General features: G+C 42.2%; 4 protein-coding genes across 6 annotated transcripts in view; 1 reads left to right on the top strand and 3 right to left on the bottom strand.

The window, feature by feature from the left end:
• Positions 1–10,208, top strand: part of LOC135073073 (phospholipid-transporting ATPase VA) — a 64,399-nt gene extending 54,191 nt beyond the window's left edge. Inside the window, exons 9-15 of one of the 2 annotated variants that reach the window (XM_063967088.1) lie at positions 374–583; positions 1,751–1,841; positions 2,384–2,535; positions 4,219–4,342; positions 5,603–5,865; positions 8,610–8,797; positions 9,676–10,208. In XM_063967088.1, the coding sequence (XP_063823158.1) occupies positions 374–583; positions 1,751–1,841; positions 2,384–2,535; positions 4,219–4,342; positions 5,603–5,865; positions 8,610–8,797; positions 9,676–9,796 (1,149 nt within the window). In that variant the 3' untranslated portion in view covers positions 9,797–10,208. Of the gene's footprint in view, positions 1–373; positions 584–1,750; positions 1,842–2,383; positions 2,536–4,218; positions 4,343–5,602; positions 5,866–8,609; positions 8,798–9,675 lie in introns of those variants that run through there. The other variant, XR_010257577.1, reaches the window with a different exon arrangement.
• LOC135073114 (THAP domain-containing protein 5-like) overlaps positions 1–27,302 on the bottom strand; it is a 205,032-nt gene extending 177,730 nt beyond the window's left edge. Inside the window, exons 1-2 of one of the 2 annotated variants that reach the window (XM_063967156.1) lie at positions 27,007–27,302; positions 26,133–26,334 (exon numbers count right to left, since the gene is read on the bottom strand). The gene's annotated coding sequence lies outside the window, so the exon portion shown is untranslated. Of the gene's footprint in view, positions 1–23,464; positions 23,544–26,132; positions 26,335–27,006 lie in introns of those variants that run through there. The other variant, XR_010257580.1, reaches the window with a different exon arrangement.
• LOC135073112 (uncharacterized) lies at positions 15,185–19,155 on the bottom strand. Its single transcript, XM_063967154.1, has 5 exons — positions 17,929–19,155; positions 17,493–17,616; positions 16,163–16,441; positions 15,821–15,914; positions 15,185–15,727 (listed from the first exon to the last, which is right to left on the bottom strand). The coding sequence occupies exons 1-5, from the start codon at positions 17,988–17,990 to the stop codon at positions 15,204–15,206; spliced, it is 1,083 nt and encodes a 360-aa protein (XP_063823224.1). The 5' UTR covers positions 17,991–19,155; the 3' UTR covers positions 15,185–15,203.
• On the bottom strand, positions 19,157–20,111 carry LOC135073470 (cytosolic 5'-nucleotidase 3-like). The gene is made up of 2 exons (XM_063967652.1): positions 20,037–20,111; positions 19,157–19,495 (listed from the first exon to the last, which is right to left on the bottom strand). The coding sequence occupies exons 1-2, from the start codon at positions 20,109–20,111 to the stop codon at positions 19,157–19,159; spliced, it is 414 nt and encodes a 137-aa protein (XP_063823722.1).
• Positions 27,303–27,662: the final 360 nt, after the last annotated feature.

Genomic DNA, 27,662 nt, shown 5'->3' with positions numbered 1-27,662 from the left:
TTTTAATGTACGGTACGCACATTCAAAAAAAGGAATGGTTGATGGAAAGTCACTAGTTGCTATGACAAAGAGTTTGTTGCAATAACTAACACTATTACAAAGTCTAAACTACTTAGGTTAAAATGGTGCGAAATGGTGAAAAGGTGTGAGTGATTACGCGTGGTTGGTTTGGTGACCGAATAAACACTAAATGTAAAATTAATGAAATATCGAAATAAAGTTTGCTGTAAGTTGATGCCGCTTTCAAAGATCGTACACCGGTGACGAGCCTAAATAAATGAAAATGAAGCAGAAACTATTCAAACTATTCCTGAATAATGCCCGATCTCCGATATCCAATGACAAAAATCTCATTCCCATTTAACTTTTACAGGAGCACGCGGAATCCACGATCAAGAGTTACTTAGAAGGCGGCGCGGGCGAACGCGCGGGCGGGCGTGCTTTGGTCGTGGACGGGCGCACGCTCACGTACATCCTGGACCGGCGCTCGGGGCTCGTGGCGCCCTTCATGTCGCTGGCGCGGCGCTGCTCCGCCGTGCTGTGCTGCCGCGCCACGCCGCTGCAGAAGGCCTACATCGTCAAAGTGAGAGGCACTGGGAATAAGCTAGATGACAAAATTTCAATAATTTGTCCGTCAGACAGATAATTAGAAAATATTAGACTCATATTTTTTATTTTCTTTCATAATTAAATAATAACAGTGCTACATCGAGTTGAAATGGCGCGATACGTCACGCTTGAGTAGAATTTTTACTCAAAAGTGACGTCACGCGACATTTCAACTCAATATAATACTGTAATTATTCGATTATGGAAAAAATTAAAAAATATGAGTCTAATAGGTATTTTCTAATTATCTATCTGACGGACTAAATAGAATTTCGATTTCATTACCCAGTCATCATCCCTATTCGCTGCCATAAAAACACACCTCCCTCTCGTTCCGCTCCACTATTGCAGGAACCTACTTAGGATCTAAGCTAAAACTCGCGGGCGCCCTTACGCGTGTCTGTATCGAAAAATTGTATGAGCAGCGCAAAGTGGCGCGGACGCGTGCGATGGTTTCCACACGTGCGGCGGGGACGAGCGTGCATCAATAAGGCCTCAGCCTCGAATTTAGCGGGCAGCGGGGCGGCGGCGGCGGCGGCGCGGGATCGGGGCGGGCAACGCAGACCTGTTCTCGAAACAAGCGGGCAGCTCGCGCGGCGCTTTAGCGGCGAAGTGTTGTGTTCGGGGTTGTGTTGTCGAGATATTTGTTTTTATTCGCAATAGAAATGTCTGAACAACGGCGACAATTTTATTTCGATTCAAATTTATTCCTAACGCTCCATTTATTGTGGGCAAAAGAAGGAGTGCGCTGCCCGCTCGTTACCCGCTCCCTCGCCGCTGCCCGCTCGTTGCCCGCTCCGGCGCAGCTGCCGCGCCGCTGTTTTCGAGAACCGGTCTATTTGATTTCACGCTTAAGATCCTGCCGCTGCCGCGCCGCCGCCGCTCCCGCCCCGCTGCCCGCTAAACTCGAGGCTGAGGCCTAAGACACACGTGATGGCAGAGGGGTTACTGCGAAAATCGTTATCCGAAGTTTCGAATATCGCCATTTCTCTCAAAAATACGCCCTCCCGTCTTTCGACTGTATTTTTTTCAAAGGGTAGGGCGCTGTGACAAAATACCAAATTTCTAAGTGCGCTGCTGGGTGAAAAGATTAGCTCTAAATCCACATACTGATTTTCCTAACTTAGGTTATTTGTTTCAGGCAGTGAAAGAAGAATTGGGGGTGACTACGTTGGCGATCGGTGACGGCGCCAACGACGTCTCCATGATTCAAACTGCTGATGTCGGAATCGGTAAGTCGTGATATCTAATAGGCAGTCAACAATAAGCATACAGGGTGTTTTGTAGAACGTAAAGGTGCGTCCACACTGGGCGAATGGGCTCCCGCGTCAAACTCGACATCTTGCTCACTCAAGAGCAATAATAAGACAAACTTCGTGGGTGTATTGTAACGTTATTTTAAGAATACAAGTTCGCCTATTTGACTCTAAGTCAGCTTATCTGTGTCAGTTTCAGATTATGATTGGATAGCTAGTTACGATACGAGTACGAGCCGTCAAAGTTTAACAAAAGTACAAACCACGATAAAAAAATTCAACTTAGAATTCGATTTTAAAAAATGGTGATAATGGATTGCCAATGATCTTAAAAACATCTCTAGCTTCTCTTCTTTCCAATGATATCACATGTAGTAATTGGAAATTGAAATTCGTCAAAAATTCAAAGTTTAGGGAAGAAAATGGAATAATAAAACAAAAACTATCCTATCTATCTAGTCCGCATAACAGGAAAAAGGCACTTAAACATCAGCATCATAGATGTGATTCTCCCTCAGGTCTGTCGGGGCAGGAAGGGCGGCAGGCGGTCATGGCGTCGGACTTCGCGCTGTCGCGCTTCAAGTTCCTGGAGCGGCTGCTGCTGGTGCACGGCCACTGGTGCTACGACCGCCTGGCGCGAATGATCCTCTACTTCTTCCTCAAGAACGCCGTGAGTACAACGCCTTACATATGTCCTAGGGCCTACCTAGCAACCCTATATGGGCCTGGGCCCATATAGGGTTACCTATAACACAAAAGGACTCTGTGCTTCATTTGGCCGGACATTTTACCCTAAAAGCCGGACATGTCACGGGGGGGGAGGTACGAGTGAATTCTATCATCATGGGTTGCTCAACATCCTGATGCGTGCGCTTGATATTATTCTGTAGCTCGACTTTCGCCTGGCGCGGCAACCGTATAAAAAGCTGGAGACAATTTTTGGCCGGATACAACCGTAAAAAACCAAACATGTCCGGCTAAAGCTGGACACCTGGCAACCCTAGGCCCATAGAGATATAGAGAGATGCCAACTAATGCGCTGAGTTCGAAACTCAGTGTCGCATTAGAAATTCACACACACAAAGTAATCAAAATATGTGCTTATTATCCACTGCGGTATCAGTACTCAACACATTACCTGTGACAGCAATGATGACAGCAGCGACGTCGCAATGTAAACACCTTACATTGCTTGCGTAATCGCATCGCGTCGGTGAAGGTGATACCGCAGTGGCTAATGAGCACATATTTTGATTACTTTGGGTGTGTGAATTTGTAATGCGACACTGAGTTTAAGTGTTGACTGCGACATTGCTTGCGTAGTCGCAAGCAATGTAAGGTGTTTACATTGCGACGTCGCTGCTGTCATCATTGCTGTCACAAGTAAGGTGTTCTGTTTTTGGGCATATTGCTGCGACATCGGCCCCGCCCCCTTGTCACATCTCCCTTTGGGGGATGCCATTGGTTCGATCGCGCTCGTTGCCATTCGCTGACTTAAGACATCCTAAGCGAATATGTGTTACACTAATTTCTAAGTAGTTCCTTCGGGAGTTATTTAAATAACTTAAAAATTGTCTTCAACTTAGTAGTTTAACTTACGCCTGTAATTTAATTACCGGCAAAATCCATTAGCTTTTATTTTGCCGATGTTTTCGACAATGTTATTTCTGTATCAATTTTTAATCATAATTACATTTTAGAATAACACAATCAAGCTAAGCCTTGGCGCAGGCTGCAGACTTTTTGTCGGCCGATAGTTTAGTCGGGCAGTTAATCAGTATGGGCATGTGTGGAAGTGCGCACATTACGCCGATTTGGTATCGGCCGCTTCTTCATACAAATTAGAATCGGGCCCAACTATCGTCCAACCAAAAGTCGGTGGTCTGCGCCTAGACTAAAAGCCTGCGCAAAACTACACCACTATAGATCGTATCATCCACGAAGACGCGCCCCACCATTCTTCCGCCAATGTTTGAGTGTTATCGGTATCCATGAGTGCACCCGCACACTACAATTATGACGCTCGGATTTCTCGGATCAAACTCCCCGCACCCCGCGCTTCTCTCGACCAAAAATTGGTGGGGCGCGTCTTCGTGGATAAAACGATCTAAAGTCCGGTCGCCGAGCACGTAGAATTTCGTGAATGACCAATGACCCCAAGCTACCCATCCCTATCGCTCGCGCATAATTATATTGCTGTCGACTATACGACGGGCGGCCGCAGTGAGTGTGCGAGCGGTATCTTGGGGTCATTGGACGAAATTCTACGTGCTCGGCGACCGGACTTTATACCTCATGTATACTGTGTGAACTAATGCTAGTTGACTAATGGTTGCAATTTGTTTACCGGCAGTCATTCGTGTTCCTAGTGTTCTGGTACCAGCTGTACAACGGGTTCTCGGCCATGGTCATGATCGACCAGGCGCACCTCATGTGCTACAACCTCATGTTCACCGCCATCCCGCCCATTGTCATAGGTCAGTATGCTCCCACTCAGGTTTGCAAAGAGTATTCTTTTTTGATGTTGGCAATACACGTCGAGGCCGACTTGATTTGTGCCATTTTCATGTTTCAAGTGAGACGAGTTATAAAATCCGAAAAGTATTTGACAATCGGTGTACTTTTTAACACTTTCCTGGACAGTGAACTTTAGCAGTCATCATTACAATTAAACTTCTATTGTGTCTCGCTCGGTTACTGCCCGGTAAAGTGTTAAGAGCTGTCAAAACGCGACTCGCAGATTTTGCATGGAATTAAAAGAATTATGAACTAGCTCGCGAACTCAGTTGGCTGACTTCAGTGATATCAAAACTGTTATGAATATAAAATAAACACCAAATTATAAATTAACGATTTAAGAAGTCGTCTCATAAAATCTATTGGCAAGTAGCAAATACCGAATGGTAAGGCTCGGTTTCCGTCAAGGCGGAACGGAGCGGAGAAGTGTAGGCCGTCAAATTAAAATTTGACAGCGGCGGCGGCGCAGTGTGGGCCGTAGAGTAGAAGTGGAAATAATAAAATCTGGGGTGGAATTGTGTAAAACAATCTTAATCATTTGACAGTTCATAACGTACGATAAAGTCAGTTAAACAAAGCGTTTGACAGAATAATCGTACGTTATGAACTGTCAGAGAATTACGATTGCTTTACACAATTCCACCTCTGATTGGTTATTCAAAACACTTCTCCGCTCTGCTCCCCCTTGGTGGAAACTGGGCCTTAAACATACGATACTCTCCAGTGGCGTAACTATACCATCTGAGGATGCACAGAGCATGGGCCCTTGGCGTATCTAGGGTCTAAGGAGTTTTTTGATTGGGCCCGTGGCATTTGCCAGTCCTGCCACCCTATAGTTACGCCACTGGTACTCTCACTACTTTGAAATTTATCGCTTCGTACTTATTTTATAAACAATAGGTTAGATGTCAAAATTTCAATTATTTGTCCGTCAGACAGATAATTAGAAAATATTAGACTCATATTTTTTATTTTCTTTCATAATTAAATAATAACAGTGCTAAATCGAGTTGAAATGGTGCGATACGTCACGCTTGAGTAGAATTTTTACTCAAAAGTGACGTCACGCGACGTTTCAACTCAATATAATACTGTAATTATTCGATTATGGAAAAAAATTAAAAATATGAGTCTAATATTTTCTAATTATCTGTCTGACGGACTAAATAGAATTTCGATTTCATTGCCCAGTCATCATCCCTATTTAAATATGTGTACAGGTGCATACGACCGCGTGGCGCCGGGCGCTTTACTAACCGAGCGGCCGGGCCTGTACAGCGCGGCGCGGCGCGGGCTGGCGTACCGCGCTCACTCGTACTGGCTCGTCCTGGCCGAGTCCGTCTACATCAGCGTGTGCATCTACTTCACCGCCGCCGCCGCCTACTGGGACACCGACGTGGGGCTCTGGTCCTTCGGCACCGTCTGCATGACGGCCTGCCTCGTCGTCATGCTGCTGTACGTGGCCATCGAGACGCGCAGCTGGGTGAGTGGGCCACTCGGATAGCCACTGGGGCGCCGCAGCCACTGGGACACCGACGTGGGGCTCTGGTCCTTCGGCACCGTCTGCATGACGGCCTGCCTCGTCGTCATGCTGCTGTACGTGGCCATCGAGACGCGCAGCTGGGTATGTCTTCTCCTTATTCGTTACGCTCTTAAAGCCTGGTCCGTGAGCACGTAGAATCCCGTCCAATGACCCCAAGCTACCCATCCTTATCGCTCGCGCGTAATTATATTGCTGTCGGGACTGTGCGACGGGCGCCCGCAGTGAGTGTGCGAGCGCGACAGCAACATAATTACGTGCGAGCGACAAGGATGGGCAGCTTGGGGTCATTGGACGGGATTCTACGTGCTCACGGACCAGGCTTTAGCAGAGCGTCGTGGTCACGTTGAGGCGTTGTTCGCATCGGTTGTAGAGGCGGATACAACTCTCCGCACGATCTCCCGCCATCTCTCTTTGTTGGCTGACTGTCTGGTGCAGTCACATACGCCGTCTCCCACTGCCGATTTCACTTGGTCGGTCCAGTGCATTGGTGACCTGCCAAGCGATCGGGTTCCTTCGACTTTTCCTTGGACAACCAGTCGTTCTATGGAGTTGTAATCCCGCCTTGAGACATGTCCGAAGTATTTCAGTATGCGCGACTGTACTACGGTTGATAAACGCGGCGGTCCGCCCCGGGTGCCACTCATTACTTCCCCGCTATATGTATACCCAACTTACGACGGAGGGGGCTGTGCTGTCTGTACCTCACCTCTCATCTATCAAGGTATAAGCGGAATGTTAACTTTTTCGTTGGCTAAATTTAGCTTAAGTACCACCTTTACCAGAAATCCGTATCGTACACCGATTTACGGTGATAAATAAAATTAATTGAGGTGAAAATAAATTAAACTATTGTTTCCATGCAGCGTTTCTTTAAGGCATTAGTAAGTGACCGCGGACTGACGGAGGTCCGCGAGTGTGGCTTCGCTTCCGTCTTCAAGCGTACCAAGCAAACAATAGATGCAAAATGTGATTTTGTACTGACGATCCATTTAGCAAAGGGCAACATTGTAAATAAATGATCTTTTTGCTATAAAGATTGTAATCAACGTAACTTGCGCGAAAAATTCGCCAAGAAAGTAATGTACATGGCGTTACGTACTACGAATTTAATGTGCATAAAAATGACGGAGCGGAGCTAGCGAAGGCATTAATACATTTTAATATCATTGAATATTCACTAATATTTTAATTTCATATATTCCTGTTTGACGTGACGTGAATTCACAGTTATAATATTATTAAAATAACCATATTCAATGTTGTAAAATGATGGTTCCGGGCTATCGAAAAGTCCGTCCGCTCGTATCAAAGACATTTTGTTTACATAATTGCCCTGTGGATAAATGGATAGATTCTACAACACATACACATGACAACCGAATATTAAAATTTCCGATAGCTATTGATGCTATGCTCTCAAGGCCTAAGTGTGCAACACAATCTTATCGGTGCATGATAAAATTATTATTATAAAGATTTAAGTGATTACTTCCGCGACTTCACTTGTTTTGTTTATTATCAATAAATGTAATAGCATTAAGTATCATTAAGCTATCAGTTTTGCTGTTCGGTTCGTTGTGAACAAAGAAGTAGGCATTCACGGTGTGATTAAAACTTTTTCACTTACAGGTTTTGCACAATAGGTTTAACACGTGTGGGTTGGCTTCAAACTTTTTCCAACTATGTAATTACATTACAAAATCTATAATCTTCGAATCTTCAGTAAATATTTGCAAAAAATTACTCAATCCGCAACATTTTTAGTAGCCAACACAAGGTTCTATAATAAGTACATGAGTAGTCGAGTTGACGAGAATTTCAATCGCTTGTATGAATATGTCGTATTACTAGCCAGTATGTGCAAGTGTGTATATCCGCCACTAAGTAAGAATAGTAGTCAAATACCAAATACAAACGATTGAAATTCAGCACACAAAGCACTAGTCATTTAGGCACCCCGCAGACTATGACATTTTGTCGGCCGATTTAAATCGCTGTAAGTGGCAAGTTCGTTTTTCCTGTGAAGCGGATTTCTGCACGCGGAATGGAAAAACATGTATTGTATTATATGAACGCGAGCGCGTGCCGAAATCCGCATCACAGGAAAAGGGCATTGAACGTTTGGAATTACGGAAATTACACCGATTCCTCATACAAATGGGAAGCCGACCAAACTATCGGCCGACGAAAAAGTCTATTCCACATTGATCACCCAGGTGATCAAAGAGGTCTCCAAGCGATACTTTGGTGTCCTTTGATCACCCATGGATGAAATCACCTAGGACAGGGATGGCGAACCAATGGCACGCGTGCCATCGATGGCACGCGCCACAATATTTAGGGCACGCCACCAATCACAAAATTTAACTTGTACTATCTATACCCCTCATTGATAGCATTAGGTGTTATTTGATGGCACGTCTATGACTACATCAAACAATTTTTTCGGAAAAGTGGCACGTTGAGACATAATGGTTCGCCATCCCTGACCTAGGAGATCAACGTGGACTTCTTATCTATGGGTGATCAAAGGACACACAAGTGTCGCCCGGAGTCCACTTTGTTCACCTGGGTGACCAAATCCAGTTGATCAGAATGGAATAGACCGACGAAAAGTCTTCAGTCTGCGGGAACGTCTTATATCGATCGTGGCGTTCAAACGTTTAATTCCGTGAAAATTCCAGACGGTGATTCACGTGCTCGCTCTGAGCGGGTCGCTGCTGTCGTTCTTCGTGTTGACGCTGATCTACGAGTCGGCGTGCGTGGTGTGCTTCGGGCTGCCGAGCACGCACCGCGTCATGCAGCACGCGATCGCCGACCCCATCTATTGGCTCGTCGTCGTGCTCAGCACCGTCATGGCGCTCGCGCCGAGGTAATTTACACCCATGCTCTTTGAATGCAGTTCCAAAAAGGGCTTATTCCACTATTCCCCGTTGCCAATCCCCGTCAACGGGGATTAGTGAACTTTTTTTTCACTATTCCCCGTTAAATTAAGATTTTATTTTTAACATTTTAAGCTCCAATTGGCGTTAACGGGTAATAGAGAACAATAAGTTCACTAATCCCCGTTGACGGGGATTGTCAATGGGGAATAGTGGAATAAGCCCAAAAAAGAAAGGATTGTTTTCTTTGAGTAAAATTTTTTATCTACATTTTTAAGAGTACTTTCCCTCCAGGTGGCATTACAAAATTCCACCCTGTATAGCGAGGACGGGGTTTGGGACTGCATGGCGCAGCTTGAAACATCCATCATTTATAAGTTGTACTTTTTCACATTTAAGATTCCATTTCAACTAAAATAGAAAGACACTGGTCTTAACGCGACATTTATGACTGAATTACATTAAGTACTCACGGCTTGACGTTTCGGCTGCTATGCTGCAGACGTGGTTTCAATCACAAGCAGACTCGTCCGTTCAGGCGGGCTTGAAAATTTTCTACTACCCTCATATTATCATTTGTTACACCGCTAGTGATGTTGTCCCGACACATCGGCTAATGTAACTCAGTCATAAATGTCGCGTTAAGAAACGTGTCTTGTTCGTTTTCACCATCAATTTCTAATTTTTAAGTGACTCCTTCGAAAACAAAATTCCTGTTATGTATTACTATAGAGACGTCCATTGCTGAACATAGGCCTCCCCCAATGCTTTCCATGCTGTCCTATGGCTGAGATGATGAGATGGCATTTGTCTCGTACTTTTTCCCACCCTGTATGAGCATAAGGTTTAAGGCATGTGACGCACGCAGGCTGGCGTGCCACGCGGCGCGCAACTCGGTGCGGCCGGGCACGCTGGGCCGCGCGGTGCTGGCGCGGCGCCGGCGCTCGCGCCTGCCCTACCATACTAAGGGCATGCCCTTTACATTATAAAAACGCCGTTGTCGCGCTTCTCACGCTAATGTGAAAGCGGCGTTAAGACCCGTGTCTTTCTCTTGTACTTTTTCCCACCCTGTATGAGCATAAAGATAGCATTCGGATCAAGACGACCGCGACGAGAGACCACGACCCGAGACCGCGACAGGCAACCGGTCGCAGGTCGCAGGGCGACAGCTACTTACGAATCTTCGCGACACGAGTCGTGCGACCCATACGAAACTTACTAATTCTATTAAAATTTCGTCTTCGTGCGAAGAAAACACGGCCATTTTGCATCTGTCGCGTCACGGCACTGCCTTGTGAGCGACCGAGTCGCGCGACGCAAGTAGCCGGCAGGCCACGCCCAAACGTCGCGCGACTCGGTTGCTTGCATCCGTCAGCACTTCCTATTAATTCATATAAAGCAGTGGGTCGCGGTCGCCGGTCGCGGTCTCGCGTCGCGGTCGTCTTGATCCGAATGCTACCTTAAGGTTTAAGGCATGTGACTCACGCAGGCTGGCGTGGCACGCGGCGCGCAACTCGGTGCGGCCGGGCACGCTGGGCCGCGCGGTGCTGGCGCGGCGCCGGCGCTCGCGCCTGCCCTACCATACTAAGGGCATGCCCTTTACATTATAAAAACGCCGCTGTCGCGCTTCTCACGCTAATGTGAAAGCGGCCTTAAGACCCGTGTCTTTTTCTTGTACTTTTTCCCACTCTGTATGAGCATAAGGTTTAAGGCATGTGACCAGGCCTGTTCATCTCCGTGAGTTTACATTGAAAACAAAACACGCACGATGGCCCACCTACAGGATACTATTCGACAAGGCCTCACATACGAGCGAACATTGACTCACACACGCGTATTCTTGTGTATGATGGAAGAAAATAAAGAAAATTCTGTGCAGTATTTAACTGCCTAAATAATAATAAAAACACAGAATGTACTTTTTTAAGTTGCCTCAAGACACTGAGAGGTAAATAAGTAGTTAATATTATTCATGCTAAATCCTGCTAAATCATGTATTTCCTCCGCCATTTTCCGCAGTTTGGCACCTCACGTCACATCATTTTACCGAAGTCAGCCCTGTAGCTTCGGCGCAGTGCCGATCACTGACGTTTGTCAACAAAATGGTGCTTGACTCTTGAGTCAAGCTAAATTACACCATATTGTTAATGACATTGAGCGTAATTTTTTTTAAATACCTTCGCGAAGTAAAACTTCTGTACGTAGTACTTATTGTTATTCTGTGATGTGACGCACGCAGGCTGGCGTGGCACGCGGCGCGCAACTCGGTGCGGCCGGGCACGCTGGGCCGCGCGGTGCTGGCGCGGCGCCGGCGCTCGCGCCTGCCCTACGCTGCGCACTACCGCTCCGCCAACGCGCACGCGCACGTCTACAGGTGACGTATACATTTATAGATATTAGCAAAAAAACTCTAAAGTGGAAACTTTAGCCCCTCCTCCCACTCCGGCGCCCCCGGACGCTGGGACTTTTAAGCCATGTATTCATTAGGCAACATTTGTTGACAAACTGTTTATGACTAAATCCTGGTCCGTGAGCACGTAGAATCCCGTCCAATGACCCCAAGCTACCCATCCTTATCGCTCGCGCGTAATTATACAAGTGTGAAACAAGTTTACCATAAACACAGGTTTCTGAAACTTGGCCGTCCACACTTGCTCTCCACTCATAGCGGGGAGCACGGCAACATGTATCATAAACAATGATTCATCACCTATGCTTATGGACTGTTTATAAACTGTTTACAGATATGGTGAAACATTATGATATGAAACATTGTTTATGAACAGTGTTTATCAACAAATGTTGCCTAATGAATACATGGCTTAAATATGTGTAAACAATTTCTGAAAAAAAATGCTTAGGAGCTTCTTATGGTACATGTCCAATATAGACTGCAGACCGCAAACTGCAAGCCACCACGGTTTCTTTGACTTTTTGTTTTTCACTGCGGTCAACCACAGACTAGCCGCAGTGTCGCCTGCGGTTGCAGCAGTTCGTCTTTAAGCATGACTAAAGCCCAGTCTGTTAGAACGTAGAATTTTGTCCAATGACCCCAAGCAACCCATCCTTATCGCTCGCGCGTAAATTATATTGCTGTCGCGACTGTGCGACGTGCGCCCGCAGTGAGTGTGCGAGCGCGACAGCAACATAATTACGCGCGAGCGATAAGGATGGATAGCTTGGGGTCATTAGACAAAATTCTACGTGCTCGCAGTCCAGACTATAGACGTCCCGCTAAATGTGTCACGAATTCGCTCGTATTTAGTACGACTACGAGTGCACTGCCGCCGACGCATTCCAAAGGCTGCTGCTTCGGTATCGCTGAGCGTGCCGTGTCTCGCTAAAGGTTCAGCGAAACCAACGCGATCAGCCGGCGTGCAGCGATGGCGACCAGACCTAAATGCATTGATCGCCATCGCTGCACGCCGGTTGATCGCGTAGTAATCGCGTTGGTTTGGCCGAACCTTAAAACCATTAACGTTGCGATTTCAACCGTAGCGTTAAAAGTGTAAGGTACATTATTTAACCATTCGTTGCATCAGGGAAAGCCTATGTTTAGCGGTGCATGGACGTCCTGCACCTGAAACGTTGATGATGATGACGAGTTAACTGGGACAAAAATCTCCGTTCCTGAGCTCAAAAACATTTTTGATCGCGATCATAGTCACCGAACGTGGAACATTTGTCCCCAGATCGACTGACGAGGATGGTCTCCAAAAAACGCAGGCGGAGGTGGCCGCGATCACGTGACCTCCGCCGCGCGCGCCGCCACATACCCTAGGCTGTGATCTGTCATACAACTTGTATCGTAGAGTAGTGATGTATTGCGCTTCACGCGGGACCAAGCCGGGGCTCGCCTCGGCCTCACCCCATGTTGTGGGGCCGTTGAACTCATATAAAACAATCGAATGTTATTGAATAACTTAACGAATATTATTTGACTTCGCAAGGAGCGTTCTCCAAATGTTTCAGGAAGACATCCTTCTTTATATGGGATCGATGGCTATCACTATACAGTATAATAATTTTATCCTAACGCTTTGTACTTATACCCCAAAAGACTATATTGGACGAATTCACCGCTCCTCACACGTTCACTTTTGTACGCGTATTGCCGTTTACCTTTTGTATCTTAACGTTAACTGGTTAGAATCTAGTCTTCATCGTAACTGTAAGTAAAATGGCGCCCATCACTTGAATTGTTCTTTGATCTGCCAATTTTATTTAATATTACTAGTTATTTTTAATCAGTATTTACGATTTTGATCAGCTTCGAATAGAACTTGGTATTTATGTAGAAATTAAGTATGAGTGATGTTTTTGATCGATTTAAATTTATTGTAAAAGTTTTTCACTTTGAGATTAGACTTCCGAATGCTTGAAAAGTAAACGATTGTCGCCTGATAATTCGCTATTATTATAGTTATATAAAACAATATATAAAACAACCAACGCAGACTCGTTAACATTGCCTTGGTGACCAATTATAGTTAATCAATGCCTCAACTTGAAAAGTAGTTAGTAAATAGAGCCGGTGTTGAGTGATGATACTTATGCAATCTTTCAAAGTGTTCATTCTTGATCGTTGGATATATACTTGTGTATTATAAAGGAATGGGATAGATAACAACCAATGTGTATTTTTCTAGTAGTTTGTGTCGAGCGACTCCCATAGGCGCTCTGGTCGCACGAAATGCACCCGTTGCGTTATTTCACATACCTCATGTTAATTAATCATGTTAATAAACAATATAAATAATCTTTTCGGTACTATACAAAGTCTCTGTATAGCATAGAATGTTAAAATGGTATTCCTCCTAGCAGTACGTAACATAGCTGTCGATGCCGCATGTTGTTATCAGACTTATACATTCCATTGTTAGTGTTATGTATTTAATTAAGCCTATCGCCGATTGTTAGCCGATACGTCACGCAAGTGCCTTGTTCCCAGCGATAGGTGCATTTCCTGCAGATTTACAATCCTGTCGAGTGATTAGATGATTCCTAAAAGATATGACTATTTTATATTGTTTCTAGCCGTTTGTATATAGAGACGAATATATATTTCTATATGAATGAAGATTGTTATATGTACAGTAGGATATTTTTATATAAAAAATCTTTGTGTAAATAACATGTATGTTCTAAGACTGTTGTTCATTTTAGAGCTTTTAATTTGTTTAGTTAAATTAAACTAATAGGTTATTGTGTTAAAAACATGTATTTTCCAGTCATTTCGTAGAGTACGCTGGTAGTTCTGATATTTTTATGTCAGGATAGATGAGTTTCTTGCCATATTGTGAAATCGGAACTTAGTGATTAACAAATTTTAGTACAAGTTTTATTAAGCTAAATAATTATGTATTTTCAGCTTTTCTATTATATCGTAGTTACTTTGATCTGTATAATTTTTTTGGAAATAAACATTATCATGGTATTGATGGGCAAAAGCCAAGAAAGATCGTAACAACTAGTCTTATCAACGAAATTGGGTATTATAGTACCAGTACTTATTAGATTGATTGTTGATGATTAGTCTTCTGTTATACTTCCGCGCCCGAGGGCCCTTGTGTGGTAGTTAAGTCGTTATTAATATTGTTGTGGCTTATCACGCTGGCTTCTTCCATCGTTGTCTTTGTATTTTAGTCTTCTTACATTTACATACTTTATGCATTTATGTTTGTGATATTAACAAAAATCTTGTTCCAGACTAAGTAGTGACTATTGACAACCAGATCAATGACTAGAAAATACATTTATACATAATTGTGTTGTTTTATAATAATAACAAAATATTTAATTTCATTACAAATTTTGTTTTATTTACAAATTCCTTGTAAACAAGCAAATACAATCAAACTAACTGCCAAATAGAAAATTTAAAATGTATGTGTTTAATCTGGTATTCTATACAATACCAAGGCAATGCATAGAATGCCTAAAACTCGGGTAATGTATGAAATATATTTTTTATACTTTGCCTAGGTTACCGGATGCGCAGCCGGCAATGTGTGTAAAAGACGATAGCACGGAAAGGAAAGACGTGAGGCCTGGCAGTAATCCAGAATACTAACTACTTACTATGATTGTTAAATTCGATAAAGTTAACTGCTTCTTTGGTCCAGTGATAATTTTGATTAATTTCGTTGCGGGTCCAATGACAGTTTAACTTTCCCCCGGGACAAACTTGACCTTCATTGGTTGGGTTTTTGTGGCGGTCAAGCTGTAGATCCTGGCTACACAGGAGTTGCAGTGGTGGGAACGAGAGGTGGGAATAGTCCCGGTCTAGTGATAAGACGACTTGACTCAGACCCAGAGGACCCGCGTTCGATTACTAGTGGCAGCAAAAATTGACGCATAAAAATAAAAAAAGCGTTTTGCATTCATTCAATAAATTTAATTGTTATTATGATTATTATTTTTTTCTAAAATGTCACTTAATCTATTTCCTAATAATAAAAACTGTCCAAATAAATCCAACCATCGCCCCTGCATTCTCAATTCTTCTTCTCTAATTCTATTTCTATCTCGCTCTAGTTCCCGTTGTAACGTCCGCCATTCTCTGTCGCTTTTGAGAATTTCTTGTAACGCCAGTTCCGATCGCTTTGGCATTCTCCGTTGAGTAGGAGGTGAACGGCGGGGACCAAGACGAGGGCGATATATGCGCCGCAGACGAGGCGAAGGAGGCACGAGGGTGGGGCTTGGCTCTTGGCTCGGCTCGCGGCGCCCCTCACTACTCGGCTCGCGGCGCCCCTCACTACTCGGCTCGCGGCGCCCCTCACTACTCGGCTCGCGGCGCCCCTCACTACTCGGCTCGCGGCGCCCCTCACTACTCGGCTCGCGGCGCCCCTCACTGATCGCTGTCGAGGCGGCATCGTCCTCCACAGCTGCCTCGATCGTCTCGACCACATACACCACGGCTGCAATACATAACCAAACATATTTGAAATGCATTTGCATAAACAATATTTTACAGATAAAGTACTAATTACAGTAATTGCAAAACAAAATACCTGAAGTTGGACTGCTGGCTCCTGTCCCACCGGTCGTCAAAGGTGACTCGCTACGAGAAGGTGGACTAGACTGAAGACTCCAGTCTATTTCATGCTACAATAGATTGAAATCATTTATTAAAATATCACGAAATAAAATTAGTCTTGTGGAAGGCATAAATGTAAAAATTTTCTATCTACCTACACTGTAGGTCCTACAGTATTCAGTACCTTCCCTCGGGTGGCATTACAAAATTCCAGTATAAAATAAGGATGTGTGGTAACGAGACGATTTTTGCAGGGCGGATTTTAATAAGTTTTACACTTCTAGATGATTTAATTATTATGTACAATTACTCTTACCTCTAATTTTATGCCAACTTCTGGAATGTTTATCAGGCCAGTAGCAGCTTGAGTGCTTACTAAAGTATGCACTGGTTGAGTACTTACTAAAGTATTCACTGGTTGAGTGCTTACTAAATTATGTACTAGTTGAGTGGTTTCTGAAGTATGCACTGGTTTAGTGCTCATTATAGTAATCACTCTTTGCTCCAAATCCGTCAGCCTCGTGGAAGAGTCGGGACCAGCTTTGTGAATGCGAAATGCCTTCTTCTTAGTGTTGTTTTTAAAATCACTCCATACCTAGTCAATTAAAATTAATGTAATATGAAAACAAAATTAAATTATAGACGAAAATTAGATAAAAGCAGCCATGTCATGGCAGTGAAATGTAAATAAAGGCTAGTTCAGTGATTCGTCCCACAACAGGTTCGTCCCACTGGGACGAAACACTGAATTCAAAAAAATATACAGTGTGTCCGGGCATGTAGTGATCAAACTTTGAAGGCTTCCACAGACCAAACGCGGGTAAGAAGCAGTGCGGGTCAGTTGCAGCGCGGCTGAGGCACACTGAAAGCAGCGCAGTTTCAAAGCAGTTGCAACGCGGGCGGTTGTCAATTTAAATATTTGAAAACCGCTTTCAACGCGCCCTGCGTCGGGTGTGTCATGCTAATATGGCCGCCATAGTAATACAACAGCGCGGACCCGCGTTCGCGCCGCTTCTGCTGTCCCGCACGCCCGCGCCGCCGCCTCGTTTGCATTTCGGTTCGGCAGTTGCAGTGCGGCGCGGTTGGAGCGCGCCGCAGTTGCAGTGCGGGCCCGCGTTCAAATTTGGTGTGACATACTTCAAAGAGTTTCTTGTATTACAACTTGCGCGGGCCCGCATTCAATCTGCGCTGCTACTGCCCTGCGTTTGGTCTGCCCAAGGCTTAAGGGCGTAATCTATGGACAATTTTATTTTTCATCGAAATAATTTGTCCATAGATTACAGACTTACCTAGTTTAATCACTACATGCCAGGACTCACTGTATTTAATAAGACATTTAATAATTCATAAAAAAAAATTTTTGACTTTTTTACTTAATATGACGTTTCCAGAATGGTCCACTCGAGTTACGTAACTTTTCTTTCGCATACTACCTATTATGCTAATAATACCTAATCAGCTGTTTGTAAACTAAGGCTGGGTTGCACCATCTTAGATTAACTTTAACAAAATATATCACACTCCATACAAAAAACACCGGTTATCGATATAGTTATAGTTAAAGTTGGATGGTGCAACTCAGCCTAAATGTGTTCTTATTGTTGTCAAATAGTGTTTTATAGTAGTAAAATTAGGAATGTACACACTTTTCTCCATTTTTCGCCCGATTTTTTGTTGCCGGAGGCATCAGCATTTAACATTTCAATTAATTTCTCCCACCGTTGAGAGTTCACGTGGGTCCCTTCAGGGTTCTTGCTGAGATCGCCATGTCTTTAAAAAATAATAATATAATTTGAAACGTAATAAAATATACATCATTGAACTCTAACCACATGAAAGGATTTTTAATTAAATAACTATAATACCTAGAGATAATAATATACGTATTCGCCGAATAGTAGATTTAATATTAGTATTCGTAAAAGTAGTATTCGTTGCATCACAATTTAAAACCCAGATTAACAAGGCTATAATTTAAGACGATCTGTTTCTGTGACAAACGAAATTTCACGCGGGTGATGCCGCGGGCAAAAGCTAGTAAAAAATACTTCTCCATTTTTGATCATGTTTATTTATACATACCTTTCCATAAACTCGACAATTTGTTTAAATTGCGAATAGCTGGTTCTCATTGTGGTTCCCATTTACCCTGAATAAAATCCGATTTTTGGCGGAAAATGCAAGAGATCATCAGCAAAACATCAAAATAAACGAGATTGACAAAGACTGTCAAAGAAAGACATCTCAACCTGTCAATGTCAAAGTCACAATCTAAAAGGCGCTTTTACACTGCGCGGAAATTAGCCGAGTCAAGTCAAAAAACCGGCCAAGTGCGTGTCGGACTCACGCACAAAGGGTTCCGTACCATTGATTTATGATTTTTTTTAAATTTAAGTTATTTGTATGAAAGATTACGCGGTAATAAGCGGTTTACGATTTACGAGGTAGTAAAAAAAACAGGGGTGGGGATGAAAAATGAATGAATTTCATCCCCACTCCACTGTTTTTTTGACTTGACTCAGCTAATTTCCGCGCAGTGTAAAAGCGCCTATTCATTTTTCATCTTCACCGCCACCCCACTGTTTTTTTTACTTGACTCGGCTTTCCAGTATAAGTCCGCCATTCTCTCTCATCTGTGGTAGTCACCACACAGTTATGGATGTGGTCACAATCTCCTTCTTCTTTTTTGATGTTGGCTATCCACGTCGAGGCCGACTTGATTTGTGCCATTTTCAAGTTTTAAGTGAGACCAGTTACAAAATGGGACCAAGTGGGACGGGACTTAGGTTAATTAAATGATATAATGAAGGATGATAGATGATACCCCTTCCCACCCTTTTAGTCTCAGTAAAGTTGTGGTGCTTTAATAAGACTTCATAATGGATGGACTACTTGAGAGAATCCGAAGAATCACACTGCACTATTTTGTTTCATTTGCCCACACTCATGCACGTTCACGAATACTTAATTGTTAATAATCCACCATTATTACACACTTAATAGTCGTCTAAACATGAATTTTAGAAAATAAAACAAAACTGCTAACATGACGCTTCACACTCCCGCCAAGAAGTCCCAAGTTGCAATCAAATTGCTGGTCACTGGTCACTGACGTATAAAATAATTAATGAAAACCAGCATCTTGAAACCAATAGGTACAAATGCAGTATAGCAGCAGGCAGCGATTAAATTATGTAGTTGTTTATTGACAATATTAAAAACAAAACACCACCAAATAAAAAAATAATACCATCATCATTGTTATTGTGACAACAAAAGTAATCGTAACGATGTCACGAGTGCGCTAGGCTCAAGCGATGAGCTGAAGTATGGCGTTGGGCAGGCGCATACTGGGCTCGTTGACGAGCACGACGTCGAACTGGCTCAGGTACTTGGGCAAGCTGTCGCGCACGTTGTGGCCCAGGAAGCCGAGCTTGACGACGGCGGCGCAGTGCTCCATGCCTTCGGCCATGCGCGCGTCGCCGATGCTGTCGCCCATGAGCAGCACGTTGCGGCGCTCCTTCACCATCTCGTAGTACTCCGTGTTCTTGATCGCCGTCTCGTTCTTGTTCATCGTGTGGATCACCTCGTCGCCCTTTATGCCCACTATTTTGTCGTTGTCATCGAGATCCAGGAAGTTGGATACCACCTGTCGAGGTCGATTGGGCGTTAGCGCGTTTGTGAGTGAATAATTTTATATTAAACAGAATGTTCGGAAGAGGGTTAGATATCCAAAAAAATGACGAAATAATTCTTAGGTCAAGGAAAATATTTAATAAAAGACAAGAAAATTCATTAAAAAAGGAGGTCACTTAGGCCGAATTTGTATTCTCAATCTCAATGACTCTTATACCTACCATACTTAAAACGTGTTTGGCTAAGCTTCTTCCGAACACTGTATATTGGACCATTTTAGGTAAATAGAAATAGTGCTAACCACACTAGGATTTATTAGTTATGTGGGTAGTGTGGGTGTATACTCCCTACCTAACGCTACTTTGCAGGGAACAGGGAACAGGGAAGAGCCTGGATGCGGGCAGCGCAGGACCGTTCATTGTGGAAAACCTTGGGGGAGGCCTTTGTCCAGCAGTGGACGTCATTTGGCTGAAACGAACGAACGAACGCTACTTTAGTGATGATGGTAAAATCTTTCAGATATTTGGGTGCTGATCAGCGAGGTTTATACCTACTCCCTGTAGTCGGTACTGCATGCATATGTCGCAGTCGGATTGTATAATCCGCCGTTTTACATTACCGCTAGGCATTTTACATTACAGCTCTGTTTTGTAATACGGCGGTTCAACGTTTAGGCGGATTGTCATTGCGATACGTTCTTCAATACGGCGGCCCACGTTTAGCCGCATCGTACTACTATTTAGATTGTAGGGTGACCATACTTACAAAATAAAACTATGTTTAATGAAAATAAATTTTAATAAGACAGATTTTAAGAATAATTATCTTCGTTACTGTATACTAAATAATATATTTGGCTACAGTATTTTTTTTACTTATTTATAAATCACAAGGGATAGCCATCTAAAAAAAAGTAACTCAAAACAATTAAACCTTTCAAAACATTTTAAGAATTAATTAGATATTTGGCTTTAGTCTTTTTTAGACATTAAAAATTATCACAGGGGACAGGTAACTCAAAACAATAAAGTTTTAGTCATTTTTTCTGGGTTATTTTTCTTTAAGATAAAATTATCTTCACCGGCCACAGTCATAATGTCATATTTTTACACTAATAATATTGTGTAGGATTCCGCCGAACACCAGAATCCATAGGCACTTTAGCTGTTTTGATGTGGGTTGTAACGGTTTTTTACTGCTCCACGTTGAATTATTTAATTGCACATTATAATTCCAGCCCACGCTACGTCTTCCAGCCCGTGGTCGCCACTCGAGAACTTTTCTGCCCCAACGGCCATCGCACAGTGTGTTATGGGACTGTATAAACGGACATTCTCATTGATTTGATGAAACGTATAGAGCTCAGTTATACAAACATGATAGTAAAACTCCCGTTTGAAAATTCCACGTAGTTTTCGCGTTATAAAAATTCAAAGTTACCTATTTTTTTACTTCAAAATTATGCAAAAATATTCTCACTCGTTAACTAATAACATTTAATTCAGAATTGTTACAATACTTCATAGAGCTCTTAAAACTACACGTAATAAGCGTATTAAGTGCTTCGTAAACGCATTCAGTTAATTAGGAAAAATGATTTTAGTGATTTTTGTTTTTATTTTTTTTCTCAATTATACCTTAATATATGCAAACATTTTGAATTGCAAGATATAGTCTGATATTTAATCTAATTGTATTAATAAAATCAGCTTTAAACTCCGTGATATATTTGAGAAAAAACATAAAACGTCTTAATAAAATTTTTACGAGTCTAGGGTCGACAATTTTGGAAGGAATAATTCATGTCTAAAAAGTTTCAAATCCCGCCTGTTATGTGCATAGTGTTGAAGGTTCTAAAAAGTCACATTCACATTGTTTTTAACCGACTTCAAAAAAAGGAGGAGGTTCTCTAGTCGAGTTATTTTTCTTTTTTAACACTCTTATATTAACTTAAGTTGTATGTAAGTAACTAACTAAAAAAGTATGTAAACTAATCTAGGAAGTCGAAATTTATCCTACCTTTAATAATTTTCTCATCGATTTGAAACCTATGTAAATCGAATGTCAATACAATAATTTGGTACAATCGAGCTGATGATATTTAAACATCCAAAAGAAATATTGCTATTAAAAAGTGATGGGAAATTTACAATTCTATATTGCGCATATTTTCAATTTGATATTCCTCAAATATATCACGGAATTTAAAGCTGATTTTTTTTATGCAATTAGACTAAATATCAGACTATATCTTGCACTTAAAAATGTTTGCATATATTAAGATATAATTGAGAAAAAAAATAAAAACAAAAATCACTAAAATCATTTTTCCTAATTAACTGAATGCGTTTACGAAGCACTTAATACGCTTATTACGTGTAGTTTTAAGATCTCTATGAAGTATTATAACAATTCTGAATTAAATGTAATTAGTTAACGAGTGAGAATATTTTTGCATAATTTTGAAGTAAAAAAATAGGTAACTTTGAATTTTTATACAGCGAAAACTACGTGGAATTTTCAAACGGGAGTTTTACTATCATGTTTGTATAACTGAGCTCTATACGTTTCATCAAATCAATGAGAATGTCCGTTTATACAGTCCCATAACACACTGTGCATCGTCTCTACGAGCTATGTGCCCCGCCCACTGCCACTTGGTTTTAGCAATTCTGCAGGGCAGGCCTCCTACTAGGTGGACCGACGATCTGGTAAAGGTCGCGGGAAGAGCCTGGATGCGGGCAGCGCAGGACCGTGCATTGTGGAAAACCTTGGAGGAGGCCTTTGTCCAGCAGTGGACGTCATTTGGCTGAGACGATTTGGCTGAGACGACATTATAATTATTCTTAGTCACTGTCCACAGACATATTATTTATCACGTTTTCTCTGTTAAATTCACAAATAACTGCACAATTTAGCAATACAATTTCTGTATCCGATGCCATTGTTGTTGTTATGTCAGGCAGCGCCACGGTATTGAAAATAGGAACTAAAAACTATCAATGCGGCGGGTAATGATACGCTGTTTTACATTACGGCTAGCCGTATTGAATAACGTTTGGCGCCGAATACATTCCCGCGGATTTTCATTCAGCCGTATTCAATCCGGCTAAACGTTAAGCCGCCGTATTACAAAACAGAGCTGTAATGCAAAATGCCTAGCTGTAATGTAAAACGGCGGATTATACAATCTGACTGCGACACATACATACACTTGGTAGGTACATGTAATGCGACTTTATATTAAAAAAAAATCCAAAAGTACGCATAGTGTAATTCAAGGACATATTCTAAGCGTTTGACCGTGTGTGGCACGAACATGGAGGTGTTCTAAATATACCTCCATGGGCACGAAGGATTGTTGTTCCAACTGAAAAATGGGCTACTAGATCACCTTTACGGAATATTAAAATAATTTCTCCAGCAGCGCCTTTTCATAGTACCTACAACAAAGGGAAGTAAATACAGACTGATCTCTGCCCTATAAAATCATGATTTTCGCAGGGCACCGTACTGGGTCCCATAATCTATTTGTTTTTCACTGCGGATCTGCTGACATCTGAATCCTTAATTACTGGAACCTTTGCTGAAGATACCGCTATACTAGACACATAGCGAATCAAAATAAGCCTCGCAAATACTCCAAAAAGGACTAGCTCATTGGTTCCCAAACTTATTTGAGACGCGCCCCCTTTCGACCATACAAAAAATTCTAGAAAAAATTTCTTCAAAATATAAAGAGCACATCGAATGACACCCAAATACGCTGGCCCGGCCACTTATGGCAAACCACAACAAAGCGCGACGTCTAAAGGAGACCGATTGTAGTAAATAAGGGAAAAAAAGGGTTACCTACTTTCAGGGTAGATACGTGAATGACGCTGAGATTTTGTGTCACTGACGGTAGAGTAGAGACCTACGTACTTTACCTTAACGTTAGGGAGCTGGAAACCAGCGGCCGTGAGCGCGGCCTGCACACCGAGTCACCCAGCCCCGCCGAGAACACCAGCACCGGCACCTGCTGCCGCTGGCTCCACGCCACCAGCTCGTGCACGCCGTCCCTGCCCATAAATAAGCACACTATCAACTCGAACCGCTTAGTAAGTATTATTTGTATGAAACTCCTTAGTTACTTGCAACGCACACTAATCGGAATCGTAACGTTATCGACTCGCCTCGGGTCAAGCTCACGAGCTGCTATACGGCTTTGTCGTCCCTCCTCGCTTACACTTCGTCGTCCGCAAACGCGAGCTTTAACGGCTCTTCGTTCATATTCAAACTGACCAGCGGTCGGCGAGTCGTAAGTGCGATGTTGTCTAGCCGTAGGTACTTAGCCACCGTAGCCGAATCGATGCTGATCCACACACTATTACGTACGTTCTGTTCTGTATCATGATCATCACTCATTCCAAGTCCATGGAGATGTATGGAGGTGCGCGCACGTAGCGACGTGATGAATGAAGGCATTAATAATAATAATAAATAATAAAAATACTTTATTTTTCACCAAAAACAAATACAATTTGTTAATTACAAATTAATTATTACATTTGTTGGCGCTATTTAGGTGAACTGGAGCCTAAACTAGGATAATCCTGTATTTCAGGACTCCAGGCCAGGTCTCTTACCCGCGGTACGGGTGTTGAAGTATTTAAGTATTTTATTGTAACGTAAGGATACAAATAATGAAAAATTAGCGAAAAACCAAAATTAAGAGTTCGTAACTAAATATTACTAACGTGTGTGTGTGCGTGTGTGTGTGTGCGTGTGTGTGTGTGTGCGTGTGTTGTGTATGTGTGTGTGTGAGAGTGTGAAGGGGATGGAGATGAAGGATGGCATTAAAGAAAAAATATCTTATCTTTTGAATAATATGATATGATATGCATTTGCATACGGTAATTTACCTTTCAAAATACTTAATATTACTTAAGTATTTACCTTCATGATATTATACATTATTATTTATTGATAACAAACAGAAAAAAAATACACGTTTTCGTAGCAGTTGTAGTGACCTGTGTTTTAATATCTGCATTAAGGTAGCCTTTCAAACTAAGCGTCACAGACGCAGCGTCTTTAGCTTTGGTCTTGTGCCACCAACGCCGCGTCACTAACTCGCTTCGAAAGGCTACCTTTAAGACCAAAGCTAAAGACGCTGCGTCTGTGACGCTTAGTTCGAAAGGCTACCTTTAGGGAGAACACGCCGCCAACGGTTCATGCAAGGCTCTTTCGACACCCCCACTCGGGCAATGACGGAACGCCGCGGAGGTTTTAGTGGGTATACTAAAAGTACCCCATCCTTTTCAGAGCGCCGGGTCCCCCGGCAGTGGTGAGGGTGACGGTGCGCAAAGCATTTCCTCCGCGACAAAAAAAGGCTCTTTTCTGCCTTACCACAAGACTTATTTGAAGATATAAAAAATAATCTAACTTTACAGCTAAATCATTTTCCCTATCTATCCCTATGCATTTTGGCTCTGAAAAAAAAAAGTTTTTTTTATTCCGAGGTTGTGATAGCATTCACCATAGTACTTACTTAGTTTAGGTATGTTTAGATCAATCAAAAAGTGTGACTTAAGTCTAGGTTCTACTTGCCTATAACATTCTATCATCCTCTGCCCAACGCCCAACAGTTCCTGCCTGGGAAAAGTGACACCTCTGCAACAATTTGAAACGCATTTGTAGCAATAAGTAATCCTCTCAAGAAACTGTTTGAAACTTGCGTACCTAATTTATTTAGCGAGAACAGTAGAGTTTAGAGAAGTAGAGCAAAACTGGTTTATAAAAGTTAGATGGAAAACAAACTACTTATTCACAAATATCCATTTCCATTGGAAATAGTTTACTATTTTGGTTAATCACAAATTTAAAATTTTTACCCAAGTAGTGCATTAGCTGCCTTATACCATTCTATCATGTGTTTAGTCTTTTCTTCCTCATTCATAAGTGAGTCACGCTCAATAGGCCTGTAGAAATTCAGCAAGCTTTTTATCCTCATCTCTGTACTTCTGAGGTATTGAAGGACATTCCCAGAACATTGCTGTAATCACAATATTGATTAAAAAAAAACTTCCATCGTCATAATTGGTGACTAATTCCGAATGGAGTGAGCTGAAATATCCACTAGTGTAATGTACCCACTTACTTACCTGAGCCCCGATTACGGTAACTTTTAACGTTTCCAATCCAGACGCGCTTCATCGATTCTGCGATACGATTGGTCAAAACAGCTGACGTACGCTGTTGAACGACCAATCGTATCGCAGAATCGAGAAGCGTGTCTGGATTGGAGACGTTAAAAATTACCGTAATCGGGGCTCTGTATGATCTACACTTTCAAATAAATGCATAGTATAGTACCTATTCCGTTCGCTTTAAGTTTGCCGCTGGCGATATTATGACGCGAAGGGAAGCGTCTATAATTATAACAAACTATATTTAAAATATTTTTTATTTATTGTTATTGATAAAAATTGTGTATTTGCGTAAAATAAATCACTAACTAAGTAATTGCGTTTAATCGCGGTTTGGGGAGGGGACGCGCATTCCACGGACCGGCAAACTTAGCGCGAACGGGTAGGTAGGTAGGTAATATTTAACGTGATTATGTATTAGAATAGAATTAACAAGTAAGACAATGAACATCTACTTACAATAAGTAGTAAGAACAGGCGATCCGTTTTCCATTAAAGGTTTTGTCAATGTGTAATCAAAATCAGTTACTATTTGCAAATTTTTATGTCCATCTTGAATAATCTTGTTAATTTTTCCCAACAATTCTTGTTCATTCCTAATGTGCACATTTTCATTGTTAAATGCAGGTATATCCCTGATGCTAGACAGCAACTTCATTTTCTACAACGACAGAAAAAATAACATTTTTTATATAATATTCTCAAGCGAACAAATAGTTTTGGTGCGATATAAAGAAAGAAGAAAACAGCCCCACTAGGTATCAATGATGTAGCAAAGAGGTGGAGAAATTCGGTCACTACGGTCTCTGCTGCCATCAAAGTGCTGAACATCTCGCTTGACACTCAATGAAGCCAACGGAGAGCACAAAGTTGCTTCCACGTGAGAAACACGTGCATTGATTCGTGATGATGGCAAAGATGGATGCGGGCAGTGCAGGACCGTTCATTGTGAAAAACCTTGGAGCAGGCAAGGAGCAGGCCTTTGTCCAGCAGTGGACGTCATTCGGCTGAAACGAACGAACGAACGAACGATGGCAAAGATGATCTCACATTGGTTCTCTGGGGAACGTGTACGGGCTTTTGGACTTGAACTTTGGAAGAAAATTTTCTAAACCACCATTATCGTCGGAACACATTTGCGCCTTTTGGTGTCGAGACAGATCTTCAGACGTTGGAAACAGAATGCAAAATACTTTTTCGCACCAAATAATGTAATTAGATTAATCAAAATCACAAAATAATTACTGGCTCTTTCCTTGAGCAGATGCTAACTTAGGCATAGCCAAATTTTATTAAAATAATAATGTTAAAGAAAACAACAAAAGTTCCTTACCAATCTTCTCGTTTTTCGCACTTCCTAACAATTAACTGCTTATAGGTATTTGTTTAAGTTAAAATTCCTAAGAAATTACTATGTGAAATTTTCAAAATAGCACTGATAACCCGCGTCCGCCCTTAAGCTAACAACAAAGAACACTGACAGACGAATTTGCTGTGACTCATAAATGAATTATTGATTATATTATGTACTTAAATTACAATAAGATAAAAATGATTAGTGCAAGTGTGAAACAAATATTTGATAATAATGACAACTTTAAATTCTTGGCGGGAAATAAGGCGGAAAAGTGATGCGACGACATGACATGACGTCTCGGTGTCATGGCAGGCCTGGCTCACTCCGCGCGGTACATCCGATAATTACCTACAGCGAAGCGCCCCGCCGGCGGGTATTATATCAGTCGAGCAGGGTACGGAAACTTCCATACTACGATCAAACTTGCTTCCAAACAGCGACTTCAGTCGATAAATTCCAATACTTTTTTTTTTTTTTCTTCTTTATGGCTCTCGCGGATTGCGTTTAGCCACGACGGGGTTCTTGATTTTTGCGTTCAGTTTTGCCATAAGTTTTGCGGACATTGCGTTTAGACAGGGTGGGATTGGGTTAAAGTTAAAAGGTAGGGAAACGAATCAATTACGGAAGGAAAC

Source organism: Ostrinia nubilalis, chromosome 7 (genome assembly GCF_963855985.1).
Source record: "Ostrinia nubilalis chromosome 7, ilOstNubi1.1, whole genome shotgun sequence".
In the NCBI taxonomy this organism is placed as follows: Eukaryota; Metazoa; Arthropoda; class Insecta; order Lepidoptera; family Crambidae; genus Ostrinia; species Ostrinia nubilalis.
The sequence above is the reverse complement of the archived record's forward strand: the minus strand, read 5'-3'. Positions and strand labels throughout refer to the sequence as shown.

What these genes read in the sequence shown, in the direction of transcription:
- LOC135073112 (XM_063967154.1), bottom strand. Translation starts at nt 17,990, where the DNA reads ATGGGAACCACAATGAGAACCAGCTATTCGCAATTTAAACAAATTGTC. An exon ending in CGGGCGAAAAATGGAGAAAA is followed by an intron (nt 16,442 to 17,492) that starts GTGTGTACATTC and finishes TTAATTGACTAG; the next exon opens with GTATGGAGTGATTTTAAAAA. An exon ending in AGCCAGCAGTCCAACTTCAG is followed by an intron (nt 15,728 to 15,820) that starts GTATTTTGTTTT and finishes TATGTATTGCAG; the next exon opens with CCGTGGTGTATGTGGTCGAG.
- LOC135073470 (XM_063967652.1), bottom strand. Translation starts at nt 20,111, where the DNA reads ATGCCTAGCGGTAATGTAAAACGGCGGATTATACAATCCGACTGCGAC. An exon ending in TGCAGTACCGACTACAGGGA is followed by an intron (nt 19,496 to 20,036) that starts GTAGGTATAAAC and finishes CGACCTCGACAG; the next exon opens with GTGGTATCCAACTTCCTGGA.